The sequence below is a fragment of the Elephas maximus genome, chromosome 4 (assembly GCF_024166365.1).
Source record: "Elephas maximus indicus isolate mEleMax1 chromosome 4, mEleMax1 primary haplotype, whole genome shotgun sequence".
Lineage (NCBI taxonomy): Eukaryota > Metazoa > Chordata > Mammalia > Proboscidea > Elephantidae > Elephas > Elephas maximus.
The window spans coordinates 196,541,237-196,568,955 of record NC_064822.1 but is presented as its reverse complement, the minus strand read 5'-3'; the positions used below and the strand labels follow the sequence as shown (position 1 = coordinate 196,568,955).

General features: G+C 63.6%; 2 protein-coding genes across 9 annotated transcripts; both read right to left on the bottom strand.

Annotated features, from left to right (window-relative positions):
• Nucleotides 1-49: 49 nt before the first annotated feature.
• On the bottom strand, nt 50-8,486 carry SELENOO (selenoprotein O). The gene is made up of 9 exons (XM_049884736.1): nt 7,337-8,486; nt 3,995-4,198; nt 2,937-3,117; nt 2,347-2,477; nt 1,774-2,054; nt 1,381-1,531; nt 554-739; nt 308-464; nt 50-214 (listed from the first exon to the last, which is right to left on the bottom strand). Exons 1-9 carry the CDS (start codon nt 7,903-7,905, stop codon nt 50-52), a joined length of 2,025 nt encoding a protein of 674 aa, XP_049740693.1. The 5' UTR covers nt 7,906-8,486.
• Nucleotides 8,487-10,496: 2,010 nt separating this feature from the next.
• TRABD (TraB domain containing) lies at nt 10,497-25,992 on the bottom strand. Of its 8 annotated transcripts, none has more exons than XM_049884737.1 (16): nt 25,887-25,992; nt 24,909-24,991; nt 23,903-24,050; nt 20,213-20,275; nt 18,252-18,330; nt 17,457-17,623; nt 16,857-16,997; nt 14,828-14,938; nt 14,507-14,646; nt 14,138-14,310; nt 13,949-14,060; nt 13,638-13,811; nt 11,942-12,036; nt 11,814-11,841; nt 11,207-11,298; nt 10,497-10,584 (listed from the first exon to the last, which is right to left on the bottom strand). In XM_049884737.1, the coding sequence occupies exons 4-15, from the start codon at nt 20,243-20,245 to the stop codon at nt 11,229-11,231; spliced, it is 1,323 nt and encodes a 440-aa protein (XP_049740694.1). In that variant the 5' UTR covers nt 20,246-20,275; nt 23,903-24,050; nt 24,909-24,991; nt 25,887-25,992; the 3' UTR covers nt 10,497-10,584; nt 11,207-11,228. The 8 variants fall into 8 exon arrangements, with proteins under 8 accessions (XP_049740694.1, XP_049740695.1, XP_049740700.1 ...); XM_049884738.1 differs by lacking the exon at nt 23,903-24,050 and adding an exon at nt 21,273-21,417; XM_049884743.1 differs by lacking the exon at nt 23,903-24,050 and having other exon boundaries at nt 24,909-25,126; nt 25,887-25,973.
• Between the last annotated feature and the right edge of the window lie 1,727 nt (nt 25,993-27,719).

The following is a 27,719-nucleotide window of genomic DNA, read 5'->3' as shown; positions in this document are numbered from 1 at the left end:
AGGACACGGCAGCACAGGTGCCAGGAGCTCTTGGGCTGTGCCCAAGGTGTTACGAGGATCACGTCACACAGAGCTCAGCTGCCCAGGGCGGGGGTCTGCTGCTGTAGGAGCGTTGCAGGCCGACGGCCCCTGCGGCCTCCCCGAGCTCCAAGGCCTCCGTAGGCTCCTCCTCCCGGGAGTAAGGGGCCTCCAGCAGCTTCAGCACCCGCCGGACCTGCAGGGCAGCAGAGTGAGGGCTGTCCACGGCCTGGGCCAAGCGCTCAGCATGTCCCCACCACAGGAAGCAAGCAGGCCATGTCCCACTTGCCTCTGAGAAGTCCCCGTTCTCGGCGGCATCGATGGCTGTCTGGGCGATGTAGTTCCGCAGCACGTACTTAGGGTTGTTGGCGTGCATGACCCGCATGTGCTCTGCCTGCCAGGCCTTGGGCTCTCCAGCCCCTTCTGCATCCTTCTCCAGGCGTGCGCTGACCACAGTAGGCTCGTCAGGTGCAGCTGGCACCCTCACCTGTGCCCCACCCCTCCCTGGTACCCAAGGCAGGTGTGGCCTCCTCACCTGTAGTCCTGGAGCCACTCTGTCCAGTGGGTGCGGTTCCTCGCCTGCAGCTCGGCCGGGCTCAGCTGCTCCAGCTGCGAGTGCTGCTCTATGCGTTCCAGCTCACGAGCCACGCTGGCCCGGCTGCCCACAAGCCCCAGCAGCTGCGGGTTCGACTGCGCCAGCATCAGCATCAGTGAGAGCTGCCTGTAGGGAGTGGGGCATGAGCAGGGTCCCTCTCACCTTGGAGCAGCAGGCCCCCAGGTGTGCGGAAGGTGGTGCGGGGTCACCTGGGCCCTGGAAAGGCCAAGGGTGGCAACACCATTGTGTCCTAGCAGGATACTGACAGCGTCCTGGGAAATTCTGAGCACAACACCTGGAGGAAGGTCACTGCTGGAAGAGCCGTGGCCTGGACCCCTTCCTGGTCTGAGCCCCACCCAGCCTTCACACTCACTTCCCCGTGGTCCTGTAATAAACCCTTCTGCCTGGCCACCGTCTGCCCATTTTTACTGAAAGCCACAAGCAGCAACACCATCCCCACCCGTCCTGGAGTTTTGTACCACCCCAATCTCCTGTCTTGAGAAGGCATCTAGTGGGGATGGGAACCACAGTTACTAGTCAGGAATCCAGAGCTGTTCTCTGAAGCACCCCACGGCCCAGGAACCACCGTCTGCAGACAGTGCCATCATCCTCCTCCCAGCCCAACAATGCAGCCACAGGACCTGATCAACTCCCTCAGGTGCCCTCCACCCACTGCCAGAACACTAGCTAACGCTCTCGGGTTCAACTTGCCACCCTAAAAGTTCTGCTTTCAAACAAATTCTGAGAAAGTGTAATGCGTGTCCTACCGGGGATCCATCTGGGGCCGCAGTGCACGCTTCAGCTCCTCAAAGGATGCACACTGCTCCAGGAGCTGGTCCAGGACGGCCGCCTGCTCGGGCGACGAGGGTCCTGCCACAAAGGCGCTCAGCAGGCAGAAGGTGTTGGTGAAGTCGGCCCCTGTGGAGCAGCCTGTCAGGGGGGTGGGCAGTCCTGGCCAGAGCCAGAGGGACCCCCCACTGCCCAGAGCCAGATGGACCGACTGTCCCCAGACAGACACCCCCTGCCTGGCTGAGCCACTTGGCTCCTAATGGCCTCCAGCCTGCCCCATTCGCCTGTAGAGGGCATCGTAGTCAGCACCAGCCTATCCCGCAGCCAGCTTCAGAGTGCTCAGTGTGTGTGCCAGCTCCCGTCAGGCTCACCAGTCAGGTGCATGGTCTCCAGGAGCCGGGCCACCAGCGCTGGGTCCTCCTCCAGCTCTGTCCGCACAAGGCCCAGCTTCCGGCGCATCTTCTGCAGGTAGTGCTGCTGAAGCTCGGCGTCAAACTCTTCGGCCAGCACGGCCGTGCCCACCTCCAGGGGCAGTTCAGGCGCCAGCGCCTCCGCCAGCTTCTGCAGGTTCCACTTGCACACCTCAGGCTGCTTGCTGTATGCATAGCGCCCCCCACTGTCTGAGGCATTGCACACGTGGTCGGGGTCATACCTGTGATGGGCACAAAGCTACAGCCAGACTTCCCCTGGCCGCTTGAGTCCACTCTCCACCGGGGAGCCAAGGGATCCTCCTCAAACTGCTGAGGGAGAGCAGCAATGGAGAGCAGAGCCTGCAGGCCAGCCCCCACCAAGGATGCAGACTAGGCAAGACGTCACACAGGCGGCAGTGGCCTGAGGCAGCGACACCTCAGGCCCCCCCGCCCAGTCCACAGCACTGTGGTCCCTCCCAGGGCAGGGCCCCAGGTGGGCAGCTCCCATCAGCAGCAGCCCTTTGCTGCACCCACCTGTCTAAGAAGCCAAAGGGCCCGTAGTCGATGGTGAGTCCCAAGATGCTCATGTTGTCGGTGTTGAGCACGCCATGGCAGAAGCCCACACACTGCCACTCAGCCACCAGCCGGGCTGTGCGCCGGGTCACCTGGACAGGACGGGACGGCGTCCCTGGATGGCTGCTTCCCTGGCCTCCCACACCAGTCCCTCCGTGAGCGCAGCCTCCTGCCACACCCCCAAAGGTGGCTGCACTGGCTGAGACATCCACGCTCTCAACCAACACTCAATCGGGGGAGAACTTTCACACATGCTCTAGAAAAAAACATCATCTTTGACCCACGTAGGGCTGCACGCTTCTCTCCCTTGTCCAGCCTGTGTGGCAGGCCCTGTGGCAGGCCCACGTGAGGCCTCAGCTCTGCCAGCCCTGGTTCCCACCCAGGCTGCTCCTTCTAGATGGTCAGCTGCCCTGTAGGTGCACAGAGGGCGGAAGACCCTCACCACAGCGCTGGCTTCTGGGAAGTCTGCCCTGGCTGGGCATGGGACAGTGTGTACCCTGCTGTGTGTGGGCAGGAGGGGCGAGGGCCAGGGCGGGGCTGTGCCCACCCACCTCCCGGAAGAAGGCGATGTTCCTCTGGACGCGGTTGTCAGCGTGAGCTGCCTGGATCTCGGGATAGAAGGAGCCGATCACGTAGTCAAGCATCCGGATGCGTATGTCGTTCCTCCCTACGCTGGGGCCCTCGCGCCCTGTGAGAGTGTCTGCAGGCTTAAAAATCTCGAAAGACCCAAACCTGGCGGGGGAGACCCAAGTTTTGACAGATGAAAACAGTCCAGCCCTTGCCAGGATCCTAGCTACTAGAGCCCACAGCCCCCAACAGGAGAAGACAAGAGGAAACCAGCAGCAGCAACATAACTCGTCTGGAAGGACACAGAAACAGACCAGGCCAGCCCCCATCACCCACCCCAAGGGGAAGGGAAGGCAGCTTAGAGGAGGCCGACAGTGAGGGCCTGAGCCCCTCACATGGGTGCCCTGTGACCAGCATCCTTTGACAGGGTGCCGAGCAAGGCCAGCATGTGAAGAGCACCAAGTCTGGGAGGCATCAGCAGTGGTTCTCAGCTGTGCTGGGAGGGGGGGCCCTACTGGCATTGAGTGGGTGGAGGCAGGGATGCTGCTCAACCTCCAACAGTGCACCGGACAGCCCCCCACAGAGAAATGATCTGGTCAGTGTTAATGGTGCCACGTGGCGGTGCCACTAGGGTCGAAGCCACGAGGGTGCCCTAGGATGGGCCGGTGTCTTGGCTGGGGCCCCCGGCCACCTGGAGAGGAACCTCCAGGCCAGTCGACAGGGGGCAGGCTGGTGATGCCGTGCTGTGGGCCCCCATGCCCACAGGTGGCAGGCACACGTCTGACGTGACTGGCTCTCTGCCTGCCCTCCCAGCGTCTCCTGTTGACTCCATCTCAGTGGCCAAGATGGGTCTGGGTCGGGACAGGCTGTTCTAGGACAGGCTCCCAGAAGCACCCGTGGCCGGGTGTCAGATGCAGCCTGGGCTACGGTCTCCAGCATGCGTGTCATTGGCATTTGCGGCTAGCGAGTGCCCCAGCTGCCCAAGCGCACGTTGCCTACGATGCTACAAAGCTAACGCGCAGCCCAAGGAACCCTGGGTTACCTTATAAAAGTGGGAGCTATGCGCAACACAACCGTGCACTTTTCACGCTTTGGATTACCATCATAGAACACATCCCTCACGACTGTGGAGGCAGACGTGACGCAGGCCCCGGCCCGCGTGGTGGGGATCCCCAGGTGAAACATGGCTTCACTGCACAGGAACTCACGGATGCTGGAGCGCAGGACCTTGCGGCCATCCGCCTGCCTGAAACCAGATGTGGGAGTGCCTGTCAGGCTGGGGCTGGACAGTGCTCACTGTGAGCACCGCTCCACCCCCCATGACTGATGGATACTGAACATCGTGCAGTCACCGGAGTACCAGGCACACGTGGGTGGCCTCAGACTCGCAGCCATCCACACAAGCCCAGCCCACCACCTCAGAAGGCATATGAGGAGACGTCCAGCTGCAGGAAAAAGGCTACAAAAAACACGTGACCCAGAGCACTTGCACGAGAACCAGAGCTCCGAGGGCCACAGCGCATGTCTGCAGCACCAAGCCGGGGCCTGGGACACGCAGACATACAGACACGTGGGCACGCGGGCATGGATGACACATGGACATGCACATTGTCAGACACGTGGGTACGGTTCTCTCTGGACAAATGTGAATGGTTTCAGCTCAGACACGTCTGCTTTCGTAAATTAAAAAGGGCAGAGCATAAGAAGAGAAGTGACAGCTCAGGGGGAGAAGTGGCGCCGGTCCAGGAGAGCCATCTCCTCCTCAACTGACAGGCTGGACACAGGGTCCCCGAGGGCCCCGTTGGAATCCAATCAGACAGAAAGACACACCCAGCGAATTGGAGCCCCTGAGCTGGGGGACAGCTTGGCCTTTGAGGCCCAGTCAGGACGGAGCACAGTGCAGGGCAGGGTGGTGAGGGGCAGCAGTGTCCCAGCGTACACTCAGGCAGGGAGGCACTGCAGCCATTTAGAAGGTTCTCTCATAACAAATATGTGGGAAGAGGACTGCATGGACTCCGCCTCAGCCTGGCCTCCTGGCCTGTGGGAAGGGCCCAGGTGCAGCCAAAGCCCCAAGCACACCTGCTGCAGGGGGAGGAAGGCAGACCAGCTGAGGGCAGTTGTCCCGGGGTGGATCCACGAGGTGACTGTGGAGGCTGTGCTGAGATGCTGCCCTCCTTGGGCCAGCACATCCAGGACACACAAGCTCCACTTCCTCCTGCCCCTTCTCGCAGGGCCTGTGAGGCCAGGTGACTGCTCTGCAAGGCTCCCCCTCCCTGCTTGGCCATGGGAACACCACCCGAGCCGGCTCGGCTTCACCTTGCCAAGAAGGAAGCCAGCCAACTAAGCCAGTGAATCTGGAATCTGGTCAAACTGATCCTGGGAACAAGGCCCCTACCCAGAACAGATGCCAGAGCCGAACTGGAGCCCAGAGATCACAGAGTGGGGCCAGGGTCCCCACCACAGGAGGGGCCTGCCTGGGCGCCTGGGGCAGGCAGGGTCCTCTCACCCTGCTGCACAGCCTTGTGGGACACTAGTCTCATCTCCGGCCACCACGGTGCAAAGATGACAGAACCTACCACCCCTGGTAGATGGTTAAGAGACTTGGAGGTGGAGACACTGCTGACATTTCTCTCCAAGACTGACTCTTGGAGGTTGGGGTGCTCACAGGTGGCGTGCGTGCGTGGGGGCCCCATGTAAACAGAAAGGTGGGCCCTGAGGGGGCAGAGTGACCTGAGGAGACACAAAGCCCGCTGGGGACCCTGAGCAAGAAGCTGACACTCCAGGACACACAGGTTTGGACAGAAGGGCAGATAAGCCCTTTTTAAGAGAAAGTCTCCCACACTTGAGGCCTGGGAACTGGGACTTAAAGACTGAGTCTTTGGATGTAAATCACTCTCACAAGGGTTTGTCTTTATAACCTGCAAAAGCAGCTTAAATTATCCTCAAGTTGAACACATAAAATTTGAAAATGCTCAGGAACTAGGAGGCCCTGGGTTGAGAAGCACTTACAGGTCACTCCAAGGAGCTGCCAACTCTCAGCACGACTCTCTGGAGGCCACACTGGCGGCCAGGAGTGGGGGCTGACCAGGTGGGGTGAGGAGCTCTGAGGAAGGCGGGGGTCAGGGAGCTCCCGACACAGGGCACAAGGAGAACCAGCTCCTCTGAGGCCCTTGCTTGGGAGAGGGAGTGGGTGGTGGGGCTGGAACCTCAGCAGATGGAGCTGGCTTGCAGGGAGGAGGAGCTCGTTCAATGTGTATGCACGAGGCATCAGAAGAGAGATGAGAGTGAGATGAGGGAGCGGCCAGAAATGTGGACTTACGTGTTTCTTTGATCTGAAAATTCCACCTTAGGTGTCTATTTTTGGCTGTTCAACAATCAGTTAAAGAGTGTGGCTGTGTGAACTGTTCCGTGAGAAAGAACAGAATAGACCCCAGGTACTGTCTGACCCAGGATGGTGTGCGGCCCCAAGCCAGGCCGTCGGCATCTGGACCTAGATACCACCCCGGCTACCTGCACATCCCCAAATAGGAGTCAACACCACGCCCACCTCACTGCAGGTAAGTGAGTGCCAGCGGCGCATAGAGGAAGGGTTATGCTTCCTGTGAGGTCGGCGGCCCTGGGCTCCCTGCTCACTCCTATCCTGAACCTAAGGCCAGCACTGGTAAACAATGTCGGTTACACACTGATTCCGCACAAATGATTTCAAACCCCTTGAAATGTTTAGGAGTATCACCCTGGCAGCTGCCAACACTGTGTTTCGATAGCTGGGATCAGACCCTTGGCAGACAAAATGCCAGAGCATCTAGACCACCCTCACCGGGGGCACAGATCCCCTTCTAGCCCTGCAGGCCAGGGGCCCCATGGAGCCTCCTTCCTCAGGGCTCAATGTGGGTGGCAGCCCTTGCAGAGGGGCCAGGAGGACACCCAGCAAGGAGGCGGGGCACAGTTTCCTGGCACACACAGTGGGGGCGGAAAAACCATGGCCAATCAGGCCTCCAGGCCCTGACCTTCCCGCCTTCTTCCCCTGGCGACAGCTAACTTGGTCGTGCTTTGTTGCCTTTACGGGCGCTGTGGAAGCTGCCACCTGCCACATTCTAAAGCCGAAACAAAACTTTTCTGTCTGTGCCTGAACTGGGAAGGGAAGCTCTGAAAAGGGGCACACTCTCCCCTTCATTCTGCCTGGAGAAGACAGTGGGCCGGCGCCTCGACGGGCGGCCCCCAGGTCCCCCGTCCTCCCACCTGGAGAAGGGCATGGGGCCCCGAGGGGCGGCCCCCCGTCCTCCCACCTGGAAGCGAGGCCCCTAGGGGCGGCCCCCAGGTCCCCCGTCCTCCCACCTGGAAGCGAGGCCCCTAGGGGCGCCCCTAGGTCCCCCCGTCCTCCCACCTGGAGAAGGGCGTGGGGCCGGCGCCCTTGAGCTGCAGCTCCCAGCGCTCGCCGGCCGCCGGGCACACCTCGCCCAGGTACATGGCGGCGCCGTCGCCCAGCTGCCCGGCGAACTGGCCGAACTGGTGGCCGCAGTAGCAGTGCGCGGCCGGCTCGGCGCCCGGGAGCAGCGCGTTGCCGCTGAAGAAGAGCGCGGCCTCGGCCTCGGCCTCGCGGGCGGCGTCGGCGGGCGGCGCGCGCAGCCCCAGCAGCCGCAGCGCGGGCTCCGACAGCGCCACGAGGCGCGGCTCCCGGAGGGGCGCGGGGCGCGCGCGGGTGAAGCAGGCCCCGGGCACCGGCCGCGGCGTGGACTCGGCGTCCTGGCGGCCCGGCGGCGTCTCCACGGGCAGCGCGCGCAGAGCGCGGTTGTCGAACCGCAGCCCCGCCAGCCAGTGCGGCGCCGGCTCCATGGCGGCGGCCGAGGCCGAGCACGGAGCGCGGCGGCGGCGGCCCAGGGGCAGCGACCCGGCGCGGGCGGCCGCGAGCGAGACCCCGAGCGCGGATCCGAGCGCGGACCTGAGCGCGGCCATCGGCGGCGCCCTCCGCCGGAAGCCCCGCCGGCCCGCCGGAAGTCCCGCCCCGTCCTGCTCCGCCGTTGCCCAATCGCCAGGGGCGGTGCCGCGGCCACGCCCCGGCCACGCCCCGCGGGAGCCTGGCTCCGATTGGTTGCTCCTTCCGTCCGTCCGCCGCTGCGGGCTCCGCCTGGCCGGGTTCTCTGCCCGCCAGCTGTCCCGGGCGGCGGAGGGCGGCGGGGAGAATGGCCGCCGCTCAGGGTCGCCGCCGCCGGGCCGGCCCCGAATGACAGCCGCTGAGGCTCCGACCCGCGGACTCGGCCGTCCACTGTGGCCCCTCGGAGCGCGGCGACCGCGCCGAGCGCTGTCCCCAGAGGGGCCGCCGGGGGCCCAGCTTTGGGGGTGAAGCCAGGCTGGAGGTGGCCCGGAGGGTCTGCCCCGCCACCCAGGCCCGGAGGAGGGTGGATCGGAGGCGGGCCTGGCGGGACGGGGGCCCGGCCCCAACGCCCAGGCCTGTGTGCGCCCTGCCGCCCCTGGTCCCCACGTGGGGCCCCGGCGCCCCAGGCCTCCAGTCGCCGCCTTGTTCCTTATACAGACTTCTCTGAAATGATCGCCTTCCCGTTTCCCCGTTTCTGAGGCTCTTCACCCTTTAAGGTCCGGCCCCCAGAGGAGGAGCCTGGGGTCACTGGAGCAGAATGGACCCGGGGGTTCAGGCGACCCTTGTCGTGCCCCCCCCAGGCCTCCCACCCCCTGCTGCCCTGGCCCCAGAGTAGATCTGAGCAGCGAGCTGGGCCCCGAGACCCCGACCCCGACAAACACAGCAGCCCCTCCTGGCTGTGTTTATTCTTATACCAGCAGCCCAACCTCAAGGAGCCACGCCCCAGCTTCCTCCTGGGGCCACACCCGGGCTCACAAGACCCTGAGAACCCAGTCCCACCACGGCCGGCTGCGACCTTGAGGATCCCTCCCCGCCCCCCCCAGCTCAGTGTCCTCATCCCTGAGAGGAACGATGACGCTGTCTTCTGCGTGAGGAAGTGGCCACAGGTGAAGGGGAACATGGGTGAGGGTCCCAGCAGGCTGACTCTGAGTAGTCAGTGACCCCGGGCCTTCTCTCCCTGAACCCAAGCCATCCAACCCAACAACCTGACAGCCTCTATAGGACCACTCCCACCTGGGCCTGTCTAGGGTCTTCTCACCAGGACTGCTGGTGGAGTGAACCCTTCCTAGCTGCCCAGGAGGCAGGCCAAAGCTGGGGTCACTACCCCCTGGGTCCCTCAGCCATCTCCTTGCCCCTCACCCAGCCTCTGCAGTTGGTCTCTTCCATGCTCTAGAATCTGGTTGGAACATGTTACTGTGGCCCCCTAACCCCATGAGTGTCTGCTCTGCGTCCCAGCAGCTGCCCCAGAGCTCCAGCCCAGGGCACATGTGGTAGGTGTTAAGGGTTCCAGTGAGTCTGCTGGGAAGGGCGGGGAGCACCCTCTCCTGCCTGGGGAAACGCTCCTCAGCCTCACCACTAGTGCACAGCTTTCTCCAAGAAGCCCTCCTGCATTTGCCCAGGCCCTGTGGATCTGCACCCCAGCCTCGCTAGGGGTGAGGGGATAGCGGCCCAAGGTCTGAGCTCAGCACACCCCCACCCCCATCCAAACCCATAAAGAGGACTCAGGGACAGCGCAGCTTGAACGTTTAATGAGCCAGGTGCTGGGTGCTGGGGTGGGGGCTGGGGGGGCAGGATGCTAAGGCGCAGAGGTTGTGCGCACGCGCAGCACACTGGAGCGCAGGGCCTGCCTGGGGCTGTCCGTGACCCAGAGCAGGCTTACCGGGTCCCCCTCGTGCTGTGGCCTGGGCCCATTGAGGTCGGCCTGGCCACAGTTGCTGTACCACCAGCCAGCGCCGCTGCGCTTGAGGCTGCAGCTGACAAAGGTGTGGTCACCATCCACGCAAGGTGTGCAGGCATCGTGGTCACGGTCAAGCGTGCTGAAGGCACTGCCCTCCTGGTTGTCCTTGAGTCCCGAGCCCCGGAATGCGTCCCCTGCGCGCAGGCACCAAGTGGGTGGCCTGTGCCCCACCCTGCCTGCCTCACCACCAGGGCCCAGGGTGGACACCTGGGGAGGAAGGGTTGACTTCCTGAGCTGGCCAGACCCTGGGGAGCCCCTGCGTAAGACCCCACGCCCCAGCCTGCAGAAGCATCTCAGCAAAGCAAGGGGACATGGGTAGGGCCAGAGCAGCTCTGCTGCCCTGGGGTCCCTGGCACAGAGGCGGCCCGGAGCCCCACCCTCCCACACTCACCAGCGTTCCCCGAGTACTGGCCCAGGTGCAGCCTGTACAGCTCATCCTCTGTGCCCACACGGAAGTCGTCATAGCGGGCCTGCAGCGTGAGGTTGTCGACGCTCTCCAAGTCCACCACCAGCTCGGCCCGTCGCCCTGGCTGGGACGTCAAATCCAAGATGTGCTCCAGCCCCAGCCAGTGGTTGCCTGCAGAGTAAGTGCCAGGCTCAGAGCTGCAGCTGCCCCGGTTCAGCCCAGCTTTACTCCCTACGCCCCCCGGGCAGCAGCAGCCAGGTGCCTCGTACCTCTGACGGCTCCAAAGCCCTTCTTGTACTCCTGCCAGCACCTCTCAAAGTCCAGGGACTGCTCAGTGTCCACCTCCCGACGCTGAATCACAGTCCAGCCGCCGTCATCACGCATGTCACAGAAAGCCTGGTGCAGGCAGGGCCGTCATGTCAGCAGCCCCCTCGTGGGCAGTGCCTTGCCCAGTCACGCAGGCCTGGCCCTCTCCATTCTGAGAGGGGTGCCCCATACTCCCCTAAGCACTCATTTGTTTGAAAAATGCCATCCTCATTCTTTTCCTGGGTATGAATGTTATACAAATACACACTGTAGAAAAACTCACATAAGTCCCCAAGAATCCCTGCCCCAGGACTGCCGCCCGCTGACATATGTCATTCCACACCCAGCTTTGCGGGCCTTTCCTCTCTCAACTTTGTACCCTGGACTCTGGTCCTGGCCAGCAGCTTCAGAGTCCCTTAGAGACAGGCACTCAGGTTTCTCCCAGTCTCCCAGGTTACAAACGTGCTCCACAGACTCCTCTGAGTAGGTGTGAGAGTCTGAGGATGGAGCCCAGAGGGGCCAGCTCTCCACGGGTATCGTGGTAACTCTCACTCAAAGTGCCCAGCCCTGTCCTTCCCCAGTGTGAACCATGAATGTTAAGTCTTGTTGTTTCTGCCACACTGATGGGCATCAAACATCTTGCTGACCACTGACCTCGAGTCTATCTGAGGCCCTCCCTGAGGCAGGGGCAGCCCCTCGGCTGAGGGCTCACCTGGAAGGGCGTGTGGGCTCCCTCAGGCTGGATGACATACACGCCGCTGGAGGCACTGGGGTTGTCCACCTGGATCTGAGAACAGTCCCTCCCTTCCGGGAGATGCAGAGCTTGAGGAGTCAGGGGCCCAGACTCCACCCACATGCCCGGGAATTCTGGGGTGACCAGAACCAGACATCCTGAAGGACACTTCGTGACAGCCCAGTGGGTACACAGGCCCCGCCCTCCCCCCTCCATCTCTGAGCACCCTGAAATCTGTGCTCTTCCTGCTGACCCTGGATGCGTCTCCTCCTTGATGGGTCCAGCAGGAACTCACTGGCCATGGGGGTCTCTACCAGCCTAGAGCCCCTGCCAGACATCTGGGGTCCCCTTTGCCCCCTTCCTCCTCCCAGCCTGGCAGTGATCTGGGGTCCTGTGACTCCACCTGTGCCCTGCCCCTCCCAACACAGGGCTTGAGGGCAGGTGGCCTGACTCCCACCCCTGCCCTGGGCAATCCTGGGCAGGGACCCAACTGTCCCTCACATCAGAGGCCCTGCGGGTCAGAGGCTGCCTGGGTGGGACAGGGTGCCCAGTGTGCTCCCACCGGCCCCTCCCGCCCCCACCCCACCTTGGGGTTGCAGCATCACCACGGGGACCTGCGGAGAGAAGAGCCCAGTCAGGGCAGGTAAGCAGCCTGGCTCTACCCAGCTCCGCATCAGGAGGCTGCCACCTGCCCGCCACCCACCAGGCCCTTACCAACACTCGCTGCTGCACCAGTGACCAGGCCCGCAGCACCGAGAGGCAGAGCAGGAGGGTGGTGAAACGCTGCAGGGCGCCGGCGGCCATGCTTCCTGGGGGTGCAGACATTGTGGGAGCCCTCTAGCCACCTGCCCCACAAGCAGAGCTCACCTGGTGCTCCTGGGCAGATCTGGCTGCTGTCCCTGCCTGGCTTTTTGTTGAGGTTGCCCATCTGGCCCCGCCTCTGCCCCTCCTGCGGGTGGGGGGGCTAAGTGGGCGAGGAGCCTGGGGTGTGGACTGGGGTTGAGGGACCAGGGCTGGGGCTCCTCTGCACACTTCCCCTTGGCTGACATTGGCCCAGCCTCCTGGGGGGGCCCTCGCTGGCGGCAGTCTGAGTTCTTGGCAGGGTGGTGGTGAGTCCCCCAGGACCCAGGCCACGCCCCCAGCTGCTCCCAGGCAGGGCCGGCATCTGCCTGCCCCCTCGTGACTTGAGTCCCATTTCCACACATTTTGCTAAACAGGGGCTTCCAAAATTAGACTTTATTTCAATTTTGTAAGGAAAGTGCACACCGAGTGTGAGTGACACGGAGGACAGGCTGGAGCTGTGGTGAGGCCTCCAGTCCCCCAGCCTCGATTTGGTTCAACACTGAGTCAACAGTCACCCCATGGCTCAGCCTGGAGCTGGCTGCCGGCGCCTCATAAACAGAGGACCTGGGCAGGGACCAGGCTGGCAGGAGTGCTGCGCAGGCCAGGCCCCAAGAGGGTACCCATGAGCACCCTCCAGGGTCAGTGGGCTGTACCAGGCACCCCAGCAGGCTTGTCCCTCCAAGCCCCTCCCAGCCCACAGCTGCCCAGTGGGAGGGCGAGAAGTCCAGGGGCAGCGCTGGAGGGTCCAGCCGGCCTGCACTGCCCCTACAGAATCCAAGAAAAACCTTCCCCTTTGTCTCAATCAGATTTAAGGCTTGTGTTTCCGACATCTGCTTCATTATTTTAAGTTAAAATTACCTGAGCAAAACATTTTCAGACATTTTAAAAAGCCAAAAACATGGAAACTTTGCCAGCCAGAGACCCGTCAGAGCCCTGGTGCTAGCACAGGTTTGCCCGCCTCGGGGGAGGTGGCTCCCACACACTCACCACGGAGCAACGCAGCCCTTCCCAAACCTGCCTGGCCTGGAACCCCACCGTGAGACCCTTGGGGACCAGGCGCTCCTGCTGGCGGCCTGGGGGTCCTGAGGGGGGCCGAACAGGCCGATGACCACCAGAAGGCACAGTGAAGTGGGGGTGCCAGTTGTAGCCCAAATGCCCCACAGCCTTGGAGCTGGGAGCTGGGGTTAGAAGGGAAGGGGCAGCCTCACACCTGGGCCCTCCTGGCCCCCCTGTGTGGGGGAGGGGGTGGCTGTGAGGAGCCTGAGCTCAGAACCACCAATGACTCTTTATTGGGCGGGTGGGGGGTGGTGAGGCCTCAGTGACGGGAAAGGCAGGTGAGCTAGGCCTGGACCCCCGTGGGGGGCAGTGAGGCTTGCTGTGTAGGCGCTGGGCAGGAGCCAGCCGGGAGCTGGTGGTGGGCACAGGCCCCTCACTACACGCCTGCGGCAGCAGCAGGAGGGCGCTCTGCCAGGCGCTTCCCTGCCCCGCCTCTGCCCCCCATGCTCCGAAGCTGCGCGCCATGGATCCAGCACTCCTCGGCACCTCCGGGGCCAGCCGCACCACCTACTTCTTCGGCAGGATGGTAGACACTCTCTGTAGACAGTCCTGCGCCACAGGCAGCGCCAAGACCAGGCTCACTGTGCGCCGGCCCAGCCAGTAGAGACTGTAGCCCACAAGGCCGAAGAAGGCGGCCTTCACGGCCAGGCGAGACAGTCGGCCAGAGATGGACGGTGGGGGCACACTGCGGAGAGGTGGCGGGCTGGGTCCGGCTGCAGGCGGCTGCTCCCCCAGCCCCCAACCAGTGCCTCCTCCCCCGCGGGGTCCAGCACCCCCTGGCCCCCCAGCCTCGTCTTGGGTGGTGCCCATTCCAGCACTCACGTCATGATCTCCTGGATGTTGAGCTCAGTGCTCCAGTTCTTCTCGATGCCGGGCACGTGGCCCATGCCCACGACACCCACAACCACAGATGGCACACACTTCCTGGGCTCGGCTGTGGGGGAGGGGAGGGTCACAGACAGCCCTGCCTCACTCACCCACTCCAGCGACGGGTCGTGGTCCTGGCCTCACCGTCAGAGGTGCGCGGCAGCTCGAGGCGTCGGGCTGCCTGGCGCAGCATGTAGGTCAGGTAGACATCGCGCTCAGAGACGATGGTGCGGTGGAGGTCGGGGAACTCCCCAATCATCTCGGCCATCATCTGCTCCAGCAGGTCCTTCTGTTTGCATTTCTCCACGTCGTCCTTGCTGGGAGGGGCGGCCCGCGGGTGGGGCTGGGATTAAGTGGGATGACGGCGGAAGGAAGGGCGGGAGGGCCCTGTTTGAGGAGTCTCGGGGTGTGGACGAGGGCCAGGCTGGTGGATGGGGGCCAGGCTGGTGGATGGGGGCCAGGCTGGGAGTGTGGGGGCCGGCGAGGTGGGGCTTGGCCACCCCCAAGCCCTACCTGATGGGGTCCGACAGGAAGCAGAGGCCCCAGGCCAGCTTGACCTTCTGCCAGAAGGAGAGCGCGGCAATGGCCCTCTTGAAGGTGACAGGAATGGGCCGGTCGCCCAGGTGAAACTTGCAGAAAGGCACCTTGCTTGCCTGGAGCAGAGGTTGGTGTCAGGGGTCACTCACCAGGGACCTGGGGCAGCTGGTGCCCCTACCCTGAAGCAGCACCCACAGCCCCTGCCCCTACCCTGGGGCAGCACCCACAGGCCCTGGAGCAGCACTCACAGCCCCTGCCCCTACCCTGGAGCAGCACCCACAGGCCAGGCCCACCCACCTCCTTGAAGGCCTCCCTGAACTCCCCGCCAGGTGCCATGCCCAGCTGCTCAGTGATGTGGGCCGACACCTTCAGCAGCAGCATCTGCATCAGTCCAGACATGACTCCGTTCTGTGGGAGGGAGGGAGCAGCTGGTCAGCAGGTGGAGCTACTCCAGGCCTGGGATCTGGGCAGTGGGCAGCCAAACCAGCAGGCTGGAGCTACACAGGTCTGCCTGAGCACGCGGAGCTGTGCTGGTGGCTCTGGGCAGGAGCCAGGCCACGGTAGGGCACATGCTCACAGGCTTGCAGTGGGCACCCTGGGCTGCTCAGGCCAGCTCGTGGGTCAGCAGGGCCTCCTCCTGCCTCCTCACGTGCAGCTGTCACTGACCCTAAGCTGAAGACTCCTTCTTCTCCCCACTTAGCCCATCCCTCTTGGTCCTTCCGTTTGTCCCTCACCGGGGCCTCCCAGGACAGAACCCTGAGCGCCCCTGCCCCTCCTCCCACGTCAGGCTGAAGCCGTCCTGGCCCCCAACCCTGGGGGCACCACCCCACTTCTCACCCCCTTTGCCTCCTTCCACCCATCGGGCTGGAGCTCTGTGCAGCCCCTCCCCTCCAGAGCCCAGCCTGGTATGCGGAGCTGGAGCCCACATGTGGGGAAACCCAAGGCCCAGGCACCTGGAGAAAGGTGCAAGGAAACGGGGTACAGGTGCAGTTTTGGAAGAACAGGTGGACTGCAGAAGAATGGGGGCGGGCCGTGGGGGCACCCTGCTGTCCCTGTGACCTCCTTGCCAGATCCTTGCCCCCATGAATGTCCCCTTCAATGAGCCAGGTCCGTCCTCCCCCCAAAACCCCGGCCCACATGTGTGGGGGGTACGGGGCTGGCAGAGGCTCAGGGTGGTTTAAGGTCCAGTGGCTTTTTAAATCCGTCTTCTCTTGTAAAACGGTCAGCAGAGCATAAAGGGTACAGTGACATGGTCATGGGCCACCTCGCCCTGAGGGCTGTGGCCGGGTGTTTGTGTGGCAGGCTGGTCCTGGGCAAACAGGCGGGGGCCAGGCTGATTGGCACTCTGCCCCACACCACGTCCACGCTGCCCATGAGGCCAGAAGATGGAGGTGCTGGGCCGGGGCCAGGCCCCCACCAACTGCCTCACGGGACTGACAGAGTTTAGAATTGACCAAAGTGTGGGACTGACCACCTTCTGTGTCTGCCTGGGCGGCTGAGCCAGAGGGTGCGTGTCCATGCTGCAGAGGGGAGGAGTCACGGCTCACTCACCCGGGGAAGAGCATTGTGGCCATGGCAGCCCACCTGGTGGCCCTCCCATCGCTGTCCACACCCTGCACATCCCAGACAGGCTTTGGTATGTCCAGCTGACAGTCTCTTTGTTTACCTGGGGCCCTGGCCCCACGACAGTCTACACCAACAACGTGGCTTGGTGGAGGCCCTGGGCCATGAGGTATCAGTTTGGCCCTGGAGGGGCTGGAGACTGACATCAGTCATGTGGGCGGTCAGGCATGCTGCCGTGACCAATCCCCAGTGAAAACCCTGGACACTGCAATGGTGAGCATCCCTGGTTGGCAATACCCATGTATGCTGTCCACACTGTTGTGGGGAGTCAAGCACTGTCCACACAACTGGGGAGAGGATGCCCAGAGGACCGGACACCTTTGTCCTTCAGGCCCACCTGGGGGCCTGTGACAGGAGCCCCAGGCCAGGCTGACTTGGGTCCCTGTGACTGAGCCCATGGCCTCCCTGAGCCTCAATCACCTCATCTGCAGGGCAGGGTGTACCCCAGACCCACCTAGAGGCCCTGAGGGGGCCAGGCTGGGACCCTGTCGGGGTCTGCTGTGGGGGCACTGCCCACTCACTACGAGAGACCCAGAGACCTGCCAGACACCACTGCCATCCCCACCCCTCCTGTATCTGCCTGATACCCAACTGCCAGACTTGCCCGCTGCCCCCACCTCCCTATACCTGCAGGACACCCCCAGATCCCCCAACCCTTGCACCATCCCAGCTGCATACTCCCTGCCCTCCACACCCCCCATACCTGCCGGACAGCCTGCTGAAGCTTCTCTAGGCTGACCTCCTTGGCCTCACGCAACAGGGTGCGTTCGTCCATCTTGAGCATGGACACACGGTACTGGCACAGCTCCACCACCACCACGTCGGGCTGCACTGCCCGGATGGTCTGCAACAGCATAGTGTTACTGCTCGGCCAGCCACCTCGCGCCCAGGGCCGGGCTCCAAAGTTAACTACCCCGCTGCTAGGGTGGTGACGTAATTCTTTAAGCAACCAGAGAGTGGGCCACGAGGCAGTCTTGCTCATGGTTAAAGAAGCTACAAACCCTCTTCAGGGCTAGGGGGCTGGACCCTCCCACCACCCCGGGAGTCCCTCTCTGCCGGGTGGCATGTGTCAGCTGCAGAGAAGTAGGGGGTTCCCTTCCCTCCCACTCAGCGCCAGGACAGAGGTTGGGTGACAGGGAAGCAAGGCCCAGAGTAGAGTGGGCACCTGTGGTCATCCAGACCAAGGGACCCCCAGCCAGTGAGTCTGCCAGGCTGGGATTCAGCCTGCCACAGACCTGCCCCCTGCAGCCCTAGCCCTGCCGCTACACACCCCACCACGGCCCCGCCCTCCAGCAGCCCTTACTTTGGCAACGTCCCTCTTGCTGTCATCACTGAAGTGGGCCGTGCCCACCACATACACGCGGCTCCCGTCCTCAGCAACCAGCTCCGTCACAGTGCGAGGCAGGTCGGGCCGCTCACGCCGCCGCTTCAGCTTCACCTCCAGCAGCAGGTTGAAGGCATCCATGTCGGCTGTGGCCATGACAGAGGGTCACACGTGGCTGGGCCACGCCCAGACCCTTCCCCACCAGGAATGGAGCTGGTGCTATAGCTACCACACACATGCTGGCAGCACGGGGTCTCCTTTGAGACAGATACTGCCCCAACCCTGGGCGGGGCATGCAGCCTGCACACCTGGTCAGGTCCCCTACCCAGACAGCAGTGGCCATGCCTGGTGGGCTGTCCTCTGAGGACCTCAGCCTCACTGAACTCTGCCTTTTGCCCACTCAGTGAGTGCAGAGGGCAGGGTTTTCAACTGCCAGCCAGGGCACTGAGGCCCGAGGGGCAAAGGTCTCTACTGTGGCTGGGTCCTGGGTCACTGGGAGTCGTGTACACCTTCAGGAACGTGCTGCACGTGGAAGGGCTCTGGTCAGCAGGGCCCCAGATGACTCCTGGCACCCGCCCCGCTTGAGAAGGGGCTCCTGCCATAGCTCCATGCCCCCATGTTCCTGGGCCCTTCCTGCTCACTGAAGCCCACGGGATGGCTGGCTCCAGCCCCTCTGACACTGCGTGTGGGGGGTGTGAGGGTGCACGCTGTCACCAGCAGGGGGCACGAGTGCCTTGTCCTTCCTCCCACCCCAGGTCGTCCCAGAAAACGTACACAGATTCTGGGGTTCTCCAGCAATCACCCTGGGTGCTGACTCTGCAGCCCCCGGCGTCCCGACTAGTTCCACGGCAGCCTGCGAAGAGAGGCAAAATATTCGAGAAGGGCAACCAGCCCGCTGTGCCCTCCCTGCCTTGCCCAGACTTGCACAGGCTCCGGCTTGTCTGCCCATCCTGGGCCAGCTGTGTTGAGTTGCTCCACACAGCTCACTGCCATTCCCTGGACCTGTGGAATCCTGCTGCTGGCGGGGTTGCCCTCACAAATGACACTCCAGCTCCGGTGGGTTAGCCCTGGGTAGGGGGTTTACACTGTTAGGGAGCACGCACGGTAGGGGCTGTGGGCATCAACATGGCGGGTCTACACGGTGTTGGGGCATGCACGGTAAGGGCCGTGGGCATCAACACGGGGGGCTGTGGATCTTGAAGAATGCATGACCAGTGTATGCTAATGCCTGGAGAGAGGCAGAAGTGGGCCTGATGAGGTCCTGAAATGAGGGGCTACGCTGGCTGGAGCAGAGGGAGTTGGGAGCTGAAGTCAGAGAGAAGTGGGGTGATCACGGGCTTGGGCCCTGGGAGGCTCCCAGCAGCATAATGAAGGACTGAAATCTGAAAGGACCCCTCAGAGACTGTACTGAGAACAGACTGCACACTGGGTGAGCAGAAGGCTGAGATGCCCCTCATGACCCCTGTGGACGGCAGAATGGCTCCCAAGAATGCTCACATCCTCATCCCTGGCCCATGAATGTGACCCCACCTGAGGGGTAATTAGGCCACAGCTGGGAGGTGACCTTGGTTATGGGGGCGGTGCAATCACAGGGGCTCTTATGGGTGAAGAGGACCCTGAGGACTCAGCCGACATCACTGCCTTTGAGAGGGAGGCAGGACCACGAGCCAAGGGACATTGTGGCTCAAGAAGCAGGGAAAGGCCAGGAAAGTGCCCTCCCCTGGAGCCTCCAGAAGGCCCCAGCCCTCTAACACCTGGACTTTGGCACTGGGCTGTCTCGGACTCCTGTCTCCAGGGCTGTGAGAATTCAGCTGCGTGGTTTCCAGCCACTGTGACCCCTCTCAGTGGGTAGAGTGGTCGTGGGGACAGTGTGACCTCCGAGCTCAGGGCACAGAGACAGACCATGGCTCCATCCTGCTCACTCTCGTAGCCTGCACCTCGGAGGCGGAATTCAGATGGTGTTTAAAGGCCTGCAGCTGAGGTGGAAAGGTGGGAAGAGCCTGGACGTGAGGGGCCAGGGCTCATGCATGCAGGTGGCTGGGTCAGATGCTGTTGCTGTAGGCTGAGCAGGAGGAAGGCCGAGACCACGTGGCCTCGGCAGCAGAGTGCTTGAGGCTAGGGAAGAGCGACAGGGCTGTGTGATGGAGGTTCAGGGCTCAGCCACGGCAGGTGGGCTGCAGGTGTGTAACCCACAGTGCCAGTGTGCCCTGGTGAGGGATCCCCAGGAATATGGTCCAACTCTCAGATATCGAGGGCAGGGAAACTGGGGGGGGCTGCTGCTGGACCCCTATACTCCCTGGTCCCCCAAGGAAGCCTCCCTAGGGTCAGTTATGTCTGTGGGAGATCTCACCACAGTCATCCCATGGGAGTCAGCAAGACCTCCCCCTCCTTGTACTGCTCCCAGTCACCTGGAGGGCCTAACCTCAAATTAACTCGGTTTCCCTGTGAAGTTTCCTCTGCACAGAAGCAGCCACAGTGACCCCAAGATGGCCACACTGCAAGGGGCGGGGGTAGACAGGGCAGTTCTCTGGGACCCCCCCAGCTGTTGAGCAGAGCCCCCCAGCCGTCCAGGAGCAGACGCCCCCAGCTGTCCAGGAGCAGACACCTCCCCCAGCCGTCAAGGAGCAGACACCCCCCCAGCCGTCCAGGAGCAGAGCCCCCCACCAGCCATCCAGGAGCAGATGCCCCCCAGCCGTCCAGAAGCAGACCTGGCTTGGGCCCTCGCCCCAACTCACCTCCTGAGGCGGCTCCTCCTCCTCCCCCTCCATGGTTGCAGGTCCCTGCTCGATGGGTGAGACCTGAGGGAAGAAGATGGGGTCGTCACCAGGAGCCTGAGCTCCTCGTGCAGGCCCTGCTCCTCATGCAGGCCTTGTGCCTGGTAGGGGCCTCCCTGCTGGGAGCGGGTTATGGTTTCTGTGAAGTGGCTTTTGTCCAGGGGTACATAGCAGTCACCTGATCTTGCTCAAAGACCCCCAAGACAGCCCCCCAAGGGGTCAGGCCGATAACTGACACACTGGCAAGCTGCTTCTGCTTTTTCCCCACTCCCAGGGCTTCGTGAACTGTTCTCTCTCAGCATCAGGTCTGGCAGCAGTTCCGGCATTTCCAGCTGCCATGCAGCCCCCCTCCCTCTGTGGAGTTGGCTGTGTTTGGGTTTTGGTGTATGCATCGTGCACCCCTCTCTCCAGTTGGCAGTGCCATGGGGTTCAGGGGTCAGCCTCTGCGGGGATGCCCCGTGCCGAGGGGATGCCCCATCCTCTGCCTCGTGGTTGGTGTGCGCACCTGCTGCTGCTCAGCGTGCCTGTCCTGTCCCACCAGAGGACCTGGGGCCCAGCAGCCTGCCTGTGATGCGTGGCAGGGGGCTCTGGGGAGGTGGAGCAGCCCCAGCTCCGAGCAGGGAGGCCGGGCTTAAACCCAATTCAAAAAGTGGCTTCAAAATGATACACCAAAGAAATGAGAACTTCGGTGGGATTTCTGACTATATGGACATTTAAATTTTTTTAGTTGTGACAAGGCACTGCGGATGTTTTAGCCTTTGGAGGTGTGTTTGTGGACGGGACGATATGACATCTGGGATTGCCTCCAGAGAACGTACTGCTGGGGGCAGAGGTGGGACAGGTGAGTGGGGCTGGCCAGCGGAGCTGTCACAGTTCACACTTGTGCCAATTTCAAGTTTTCATAAGGACAAAGAGTAAAAACGATACTATCGAGGGTTCCTCTTCCTAGGTGGGGGGCGGGCAGCGGCTGCCCTGGGGCCCTGAACAGTCACATCTGCAGCAGTGTGAGGGCACGCCCCACCAGGTTCCAGCCGTGGCTCCGCAGTGAGGCCCAAGTCACCCCACTGCTCGAAGATCTGCTGTTCTGGCTGCAGGTGGAATTGGCGGTGGGGCCCAGGAACCTGAGTAGCGGCTGCCTGGAGGAAGGGTCCAGAAGAGGCACTGGCCTGGGGAAGGCGAGAGGTGGGTGTAAGGGTGACTCAGCAGAGGGCATCAACCCCTGAGCCAGCCTCTGCCCTGGCCGGGGGGGGGTGGGCACAGCAAGAGGTACCCAGGGAGGGGCCCTGCCTCCACTCCAGGCGCTAGAGCCAGGTGTGCCTCTCTGGCAGGGCCTGTTTGGCCTCCTGGGTGGTCACCCCCCCGCCGAACAGCACTATAGAGGTCAGGGTGTCTGCGGAAATGACAGCAGCCGTGCTGGCCCCACATTGGGAACTGGGCCAGGCCATAGGCTCATAGGAGCCTTCTCCCAGGGGCCCCTTCCTGGTCTCCCAGATTAAAACACCAGAAGCAGCTTTCGGCGCGATAGGTCGCTTTTGTGTGGCCTCTCTAGTCATGGTCTTTATCTCCAGCTCAAGTGATCGGGTAGGACTGTGCAGAGGGGGTAGCTGTGGCCCACCAAAGGGATCAGACAGTTATGCCATTCTGCTAGGCTTGGGGTAATCCACCCCAGGGGCAGGAGAGAGAAGCTCCCACCAACACCAAGGAAGAACAGCCAGGAGCCAGCACGTCCCTTGACCTGGGATTCCTGTGCTGAGAAGCTCCTGGACCCAGGAGACAGAGAGCAACCCGTAACCCTCAAGACAGAGGGAAGCGGCGGTAGAGACCCCGCAGCAGGAGGCAGCATGAGGGGTTTTCCGCCCCACGGAGAGGCATGCCTGCGAGCACGCAGAGGCTGCCCTGATGGAGGAACTGTATCCTGAGCCTGAATTGTAACTGTTACTCCCCTAATAAACCCTGTAACCCTGAGTGCAGTCTGTGAGTTCTGTGTGGCCACCGCAGTGAGTTACTGAAGCCCGTAGAGAAGTCCAGAGTGCCGTGGGAGGGACGGTTGGTGTCACAGTTGGTAAAGACGGCGGAGACAGGAAACATGTCTGACCTCTGCCTCATTGATTTTCCTTTCCCCTCGTGAAGTCAGAGGAGGGCAGACACTGCTCCCAAGTTGTTTTTACACAGCTGAACACAGTGAGCAGGTGGGGAGATGGCTGTTGGCCCCAAGGCTTCAGTCTCCAGGCTCCCACCCCCACCCCCACGAGGAGCAGCATAGTGACCAGGTTTTTGCACAGTCCAGGGCAAGGACCCAGCAAGTCTGACTGCCAAGCACCACAAAGATGGCCACAGAGTCAGGAAAACTTAAAAAACACTCCAGCCGGCAGCAGCAAATGGGAAGTGACCACGTTGCCCTCAGCCACCCACCCTCTGGGGTGTGGCGGCTGTGGTGAAGCCACACCCAGGAAGCCAGCCAGGCCAACCTGTGCCTGCAGCAGGGACAGGGCAGGTTTTACAGTGCCAGGGCCCAAGCTACAGGCCCTCGTCACCCAGCCACCCCTGGCTGTCCCAATATGAGGAGGCTGGGCACAGGGCCTCTGGGGTGGGCCTGAGCCCATGGTCCTCCTGCTATACCCTTTTGGGGACACACGAGTACACACCGCGCTCTGTGGGTCAGCCCTGAGAACTGACAGAGCCATGCTCTGAAACGGTGCATGGTGGGCCTTAGGGGGAGCCTGGGTAGAAGCTCCCAGGACCCGCCCCACAGCCCTGACCAGAGGCCTGGTGTGGGGGGGAGCCCTGAGGATCAGTAATGCTGCAAGCAGCTTCTGCGCTCCATCTAAGCCTCGTCTGGAGGCACACTCCCATAACAACGTTTCCGTGGGCAACTGCTCCTCCCCTCACCTAGCTCACCATCCCACGTCTCATATTTAGTCTTCTACTTAGTCTGGGACCAAGCCTCAGCCCCCCTACCCCCGGCGAGCCTGTGACCCTCCCCCTTGTCCTCCTGGACACCGCTGGGCTGACCAGCTCAAAACCACAGCACAGAGCAGCTGGCCAACATCTGCTGGGTTCCCACCCGTCCGGCAGTATAAAAGCCTCTCCCTATTCACAACACAGGCCCCAGGGCCGACCTTCAAGCAGCCTGAGGAAGAAGGACACTCTTGAGCACTCCGGCTGCAATCCCTTCCACCCGGCTCTGTGCCTGAGCAGGACCGTCTGGACTTGGTGGTGCCCCTCCCACAGAGCCCTGATGACTATGGCAGAGCACTTGGCCCGCGGAACACGGCTCATGGAGACGCTCCTGAGTAGGCCAACAGCCAGCCAGTTCACCAAGTGGGCCGCTGCCCAGCTACCACAGGAGAGGGACTGGCCCAGGTTGGTCCCAGGCGGCCACTTAGTGCTGTCTGACCGTGGGCACAGATGCCCTGATGGTAAGTACCTGTCCCCTGGGCTGAGGTGCGATGCCTCCCATACCCTCTCCCCACTGCAAACTGTGGGCCACATTCCAACTGCACTTCCACCCACCAGCCCTGGGCCTCGCTGAGCTTCCCTCTGTGGGGCCTGGTCACCAGCACGTCCTGCTGCCCCCAGATGCAGGGAGGGTGGACACTCAGGTGCAGCACCTGGAGTCAGGAGGCACTCACTGTACATCCTTCAAGATACCTGTTCTCCTGGTGCTGGTTCCTCATCTAAGGAGAAGAACCACGTTCCTTGTTCTCCAGCTTTAGGGCAGCTGTTCTCTGGCTTTGAAACTACAATGCTCACACAGGTGAGAGTGGCAGGTTGACCCAGGGGTGGCCGGAGGCTCAGGCTGGGAATGAATTTCAGATACCTAAGACAGCGCCCTCAGCTGACAAGGACTGGTATTAGGGACCCACTTGGGGTGCAGGACATGCAGCCCCAGATACAAATCAGAATAACAGTAAATGTCCAATGTGGGATAAGTTATTAGTATATGAAAAGGCTTTACTAGCCATCCTTAAAGAGCAGACCCCAGGACCTCGGACAGTCCTGGGGGAACGCGAGGCCACAGGCCCACAGCCATGCATCTCAGAACATACCTTCCCCGCCACCAGCTGCCCTGTCACTGGAGCCCAGAAACTGCCTCCGAGACCCTTGCCTGCCTTCCCAGCGCTGGCTGGGGGCTGGCCAGCACCAAAAGGGGTTCTTAGGAAAGCCCCCGTCTCCCAATCAATCCCCCAAGGCTGGCTTTGAAAGCAAGAGGGTCCTGAGCCTAACAGACGTGCAAGCCACAAAGCCCCTCTCTATGGGGTGGGACAGGGTGTCCAGAGCCCTGACATCCCTGGCCCTCATTTCTAGAGCCCAGCCACCCCTAGCCACAGGAGTCCTCCCTGGGTCTGGCAGGAACTGCTTCATGCAAGCCTGGCAGAGTCCAGGCATGGAGAGAGGATGCAAGCAACCTCACACCTGAGCTACAACCCTGGAAGGCACCCTGCCCGGCACATCCGGCCAGCCCTTCAGGGACCCCCACTCTGGCCACTGCTGCTGAGCGCTGGGCCTTGTGGCTCCCAGAAGCCTCAGACCTTCAGCATCAAGGCCTTCCACAGAGCTGACCTGCCCTGGGGCAGTACCCTCTCACATGCCCACTGCAAGGCACAGAGCAGCCAGGAGCTCAGACACTCTGAGACAGGGAGCCTCCATAACACACCTTGATCCTGGAGGGCTCTTCTGAGAGTCGTTACTCGTTTCTGCGCCACCAAGACAGCCGGGCCTCAATCCTCCCTGCGACAACTTTTAGAAAGACACTCGTTGAACCCCATGGAGTGTAAACAGCTGCCTAAACCGATTCACAGGTCCTTGGCGTGGGCCGCAGTGCAGGGCAGGCCTCAGCCTATTCCGCCCATATGGCAGTCTGCTTTGCTCAACCTGAGGGCAAAGGCGTCTGACACAAGAAAGTTCCAAGATCTGGGGACCGTGTTGCCTTCGTGTTGTGGCGGGGGCCCACAGGGTTGGTACAGGGGACCTGCCCTAGACGTCCAGGGCCTCTCCACATCACCCCGGGGGGCAGACCCCGGCCCTCTCTTCCTCCTCTGGGCAGACAGCAGGGCCACCTTCCTCCCTGGCCTCCTCAGGCTCGAGCCTCCGCCCCTGCAGGGACAGCAGGGGGCCCCAGTCCTGGCCCGCGAGCCCTCTGCTATGGGTGGCCGGAGCTGACCTCCAGGCCGAGGGTGCCCAGGCCGCGCGTCTTGGGCCGCAGTCCCCGGGCCACAGGGGCCCGCTCCCCCCCACCCCCGGCCACAGGGGTCCGCGCCCCCCCACCCCGGCCACAGGGGTCCGCACCCCCCCACCCCGCCACAGGGGTCCGCTCCCAGCCCCCCACCCCGGCCACAGGGATCCGCGCCCCCCCCACCCCGGCCACAGGGGTCCGCGCCCCCCCACCCCGGCCACAGGGGTCCGCACCCCCCCAGCCCGCCACAGGGGTCGGCGCCCCCCCAGCCACAGGGGTCCGCTCCCCGCCCCCCAGCCACAGGGGTCCGCTCCCAGCCCCCCACCCCGCCACTGCGCTCCGCTCCCCCCGCCCCCCCGGTCCCGCGCCCACACGCAGGCGCCGACCCGGCGCAAGGCCGCAGCATCGGCGACCCCTCGGCCGGCCCGCCCCCGTCCCTGCTCCGGCCCGCGTGCGTACCGAGGCGGCGGCGCTGCTCAGCCGGCCTCCATGCGGCCTCGTCGCCCACCGGACGGGGCGGGCCGGAGCAGCGGGGCGGGCGGCCGGGCCGGGGCTGAGGCAGGCGCCGTGCGGCATGCTGGGAAGTGCAGTCCCGCGCGCTGCCCGCCCGCCCCGGCGACGTTTCTAACCCGCGGCCACGGACTACATTTCCCAGGGGGCCGCTGGAGAGCGGCGCGGTCCGCCCCGCCAGCTCCCCCAGGTCCTGAGAAGAGGCAGAGCTCGAAGGTAACTGGGTTCGAGCCTCCTTCCCGCCGGATAACTGCCGCTCCGTCTGTAAAATGGGAATAATGTTCGTGCGGCGTCCCCAGGACGGCTTGAGTCAAATGATAATGAAATCCAGGTTTTCCTAAACCGTCCATCCCATGCTAGAGGGACAGCGGGTAATGGATGAAAAAGAGCCCAGGAAGCTGGAGGGTGAGGCCTCCCGCTGTTGCCGGGGCGCGCTCGCCCACCCTCGGGGGCGCTGCAGACCCCTCCCACAGGGCCGGCCAGTGGAGGAGTGAATGTGAACCAGGAGGGGGGGACACAGGCTCAGGCGCCGGCGGGTCCAACGACCAAGGCCACTTGGGGGACCCGGAAGGACAGGCCCCGGTGGTGCTGGCCGAGCACCGGGTCCCCCAGACTCAAAGGAGTTTGAGCATCCGGGAAGCGGGTGTCAGGCCCACGGGCCCGCTGAGCGGTTGGGCCGGCGGGGAGACTCCTGAAGGCCGCGACCTCCGAGGGACCCTCCCCAGCCCGGCCCGGGGGTCCGGACCGAGAGGGGCCGAGCTTCAGTGGCCACGGCCACCCCACGAGCAGACCCCTGTCGTCCCTATTGGGGCACTGCCAGGACTCGGCACGCCAGGAAAGAGAAGGGACTGTCGGCGGTGGGGGCACCAGCTGGGGACCCCGCCCCTTCCCGCCGGCCCCGGCCCCCACCCTTCGGGGTGCCCCACCTGCCCAGAGCCAGGCCCGCGGCAAGGCGCCGGAGGCGTGGGGAGGGGAGACGGGGCATTTGCTCCCGGCGCGGCTCCAGGGGTGCCAGACCGGGACGGCCGAGGAATCGCCCCCGTCCCCCGCCAACCAGGCCGGCGGGGTTGCTCCGGGCCGGCGCTCTGCCCTCGCTCCGTCTCCGCAAGGCGCGGCTCGAGGCCCGGAGCGCCCGGCACGGCGCCACTGCGGCTGGCCCTGCTGGCCTCCAGCTTCGCGTTGGCGGCTGGCGGCCTCGCGCTCGCCGCGCTCGGGCTGTGGGCGCCGGGCCGTGCCGTTGCTGGCGGCCCCCGGCGCGGGCGCCGTGCTGCGGGCCGATGTGGACCGGGGCGTGGCGGCCGCGCCGCGCTGCAGCTGTGAGCGCTGGCGGCGGTGGGCGCGGCGAGGCTTGACGCCCGGGCCAGGAGGCCTAGGGACCGCGCTGCAGGACTACGGAGCGGGGCAGCGCCGACGCGAGGCTGGAAGCGCTGCCGCCCGCGCTGAGCTGCTGCGGGGTGGACGGCACGGGCTACTGGCGCAGCTCACCCTGGGCCCGGGAGCCGCCGCCGCCGCCGCGCGCCAACGGCTCGGGGCCCGCCAGCTGCTGCCCTGCGCCCGCGGCCGCCTTCCGCGCACCAGCGGCTCGGCCTGCTCTGCCCGCGCCCTCAACTTCGTCCTCGACAACACCGGCTTCCTTCCTGGCTGCTTCTGCGCTGGGGTCGGGCGCAGTACAGGCTGTGGGCGTGGTGCGGCCTGCCTGCTGGTGGTGCACCTGGGCCCCCAGCCTCTCCCCATCTCCCTCCAGCCAGCTCCCCTTAAGCCCCACGCCCACCGCCAGGGGAT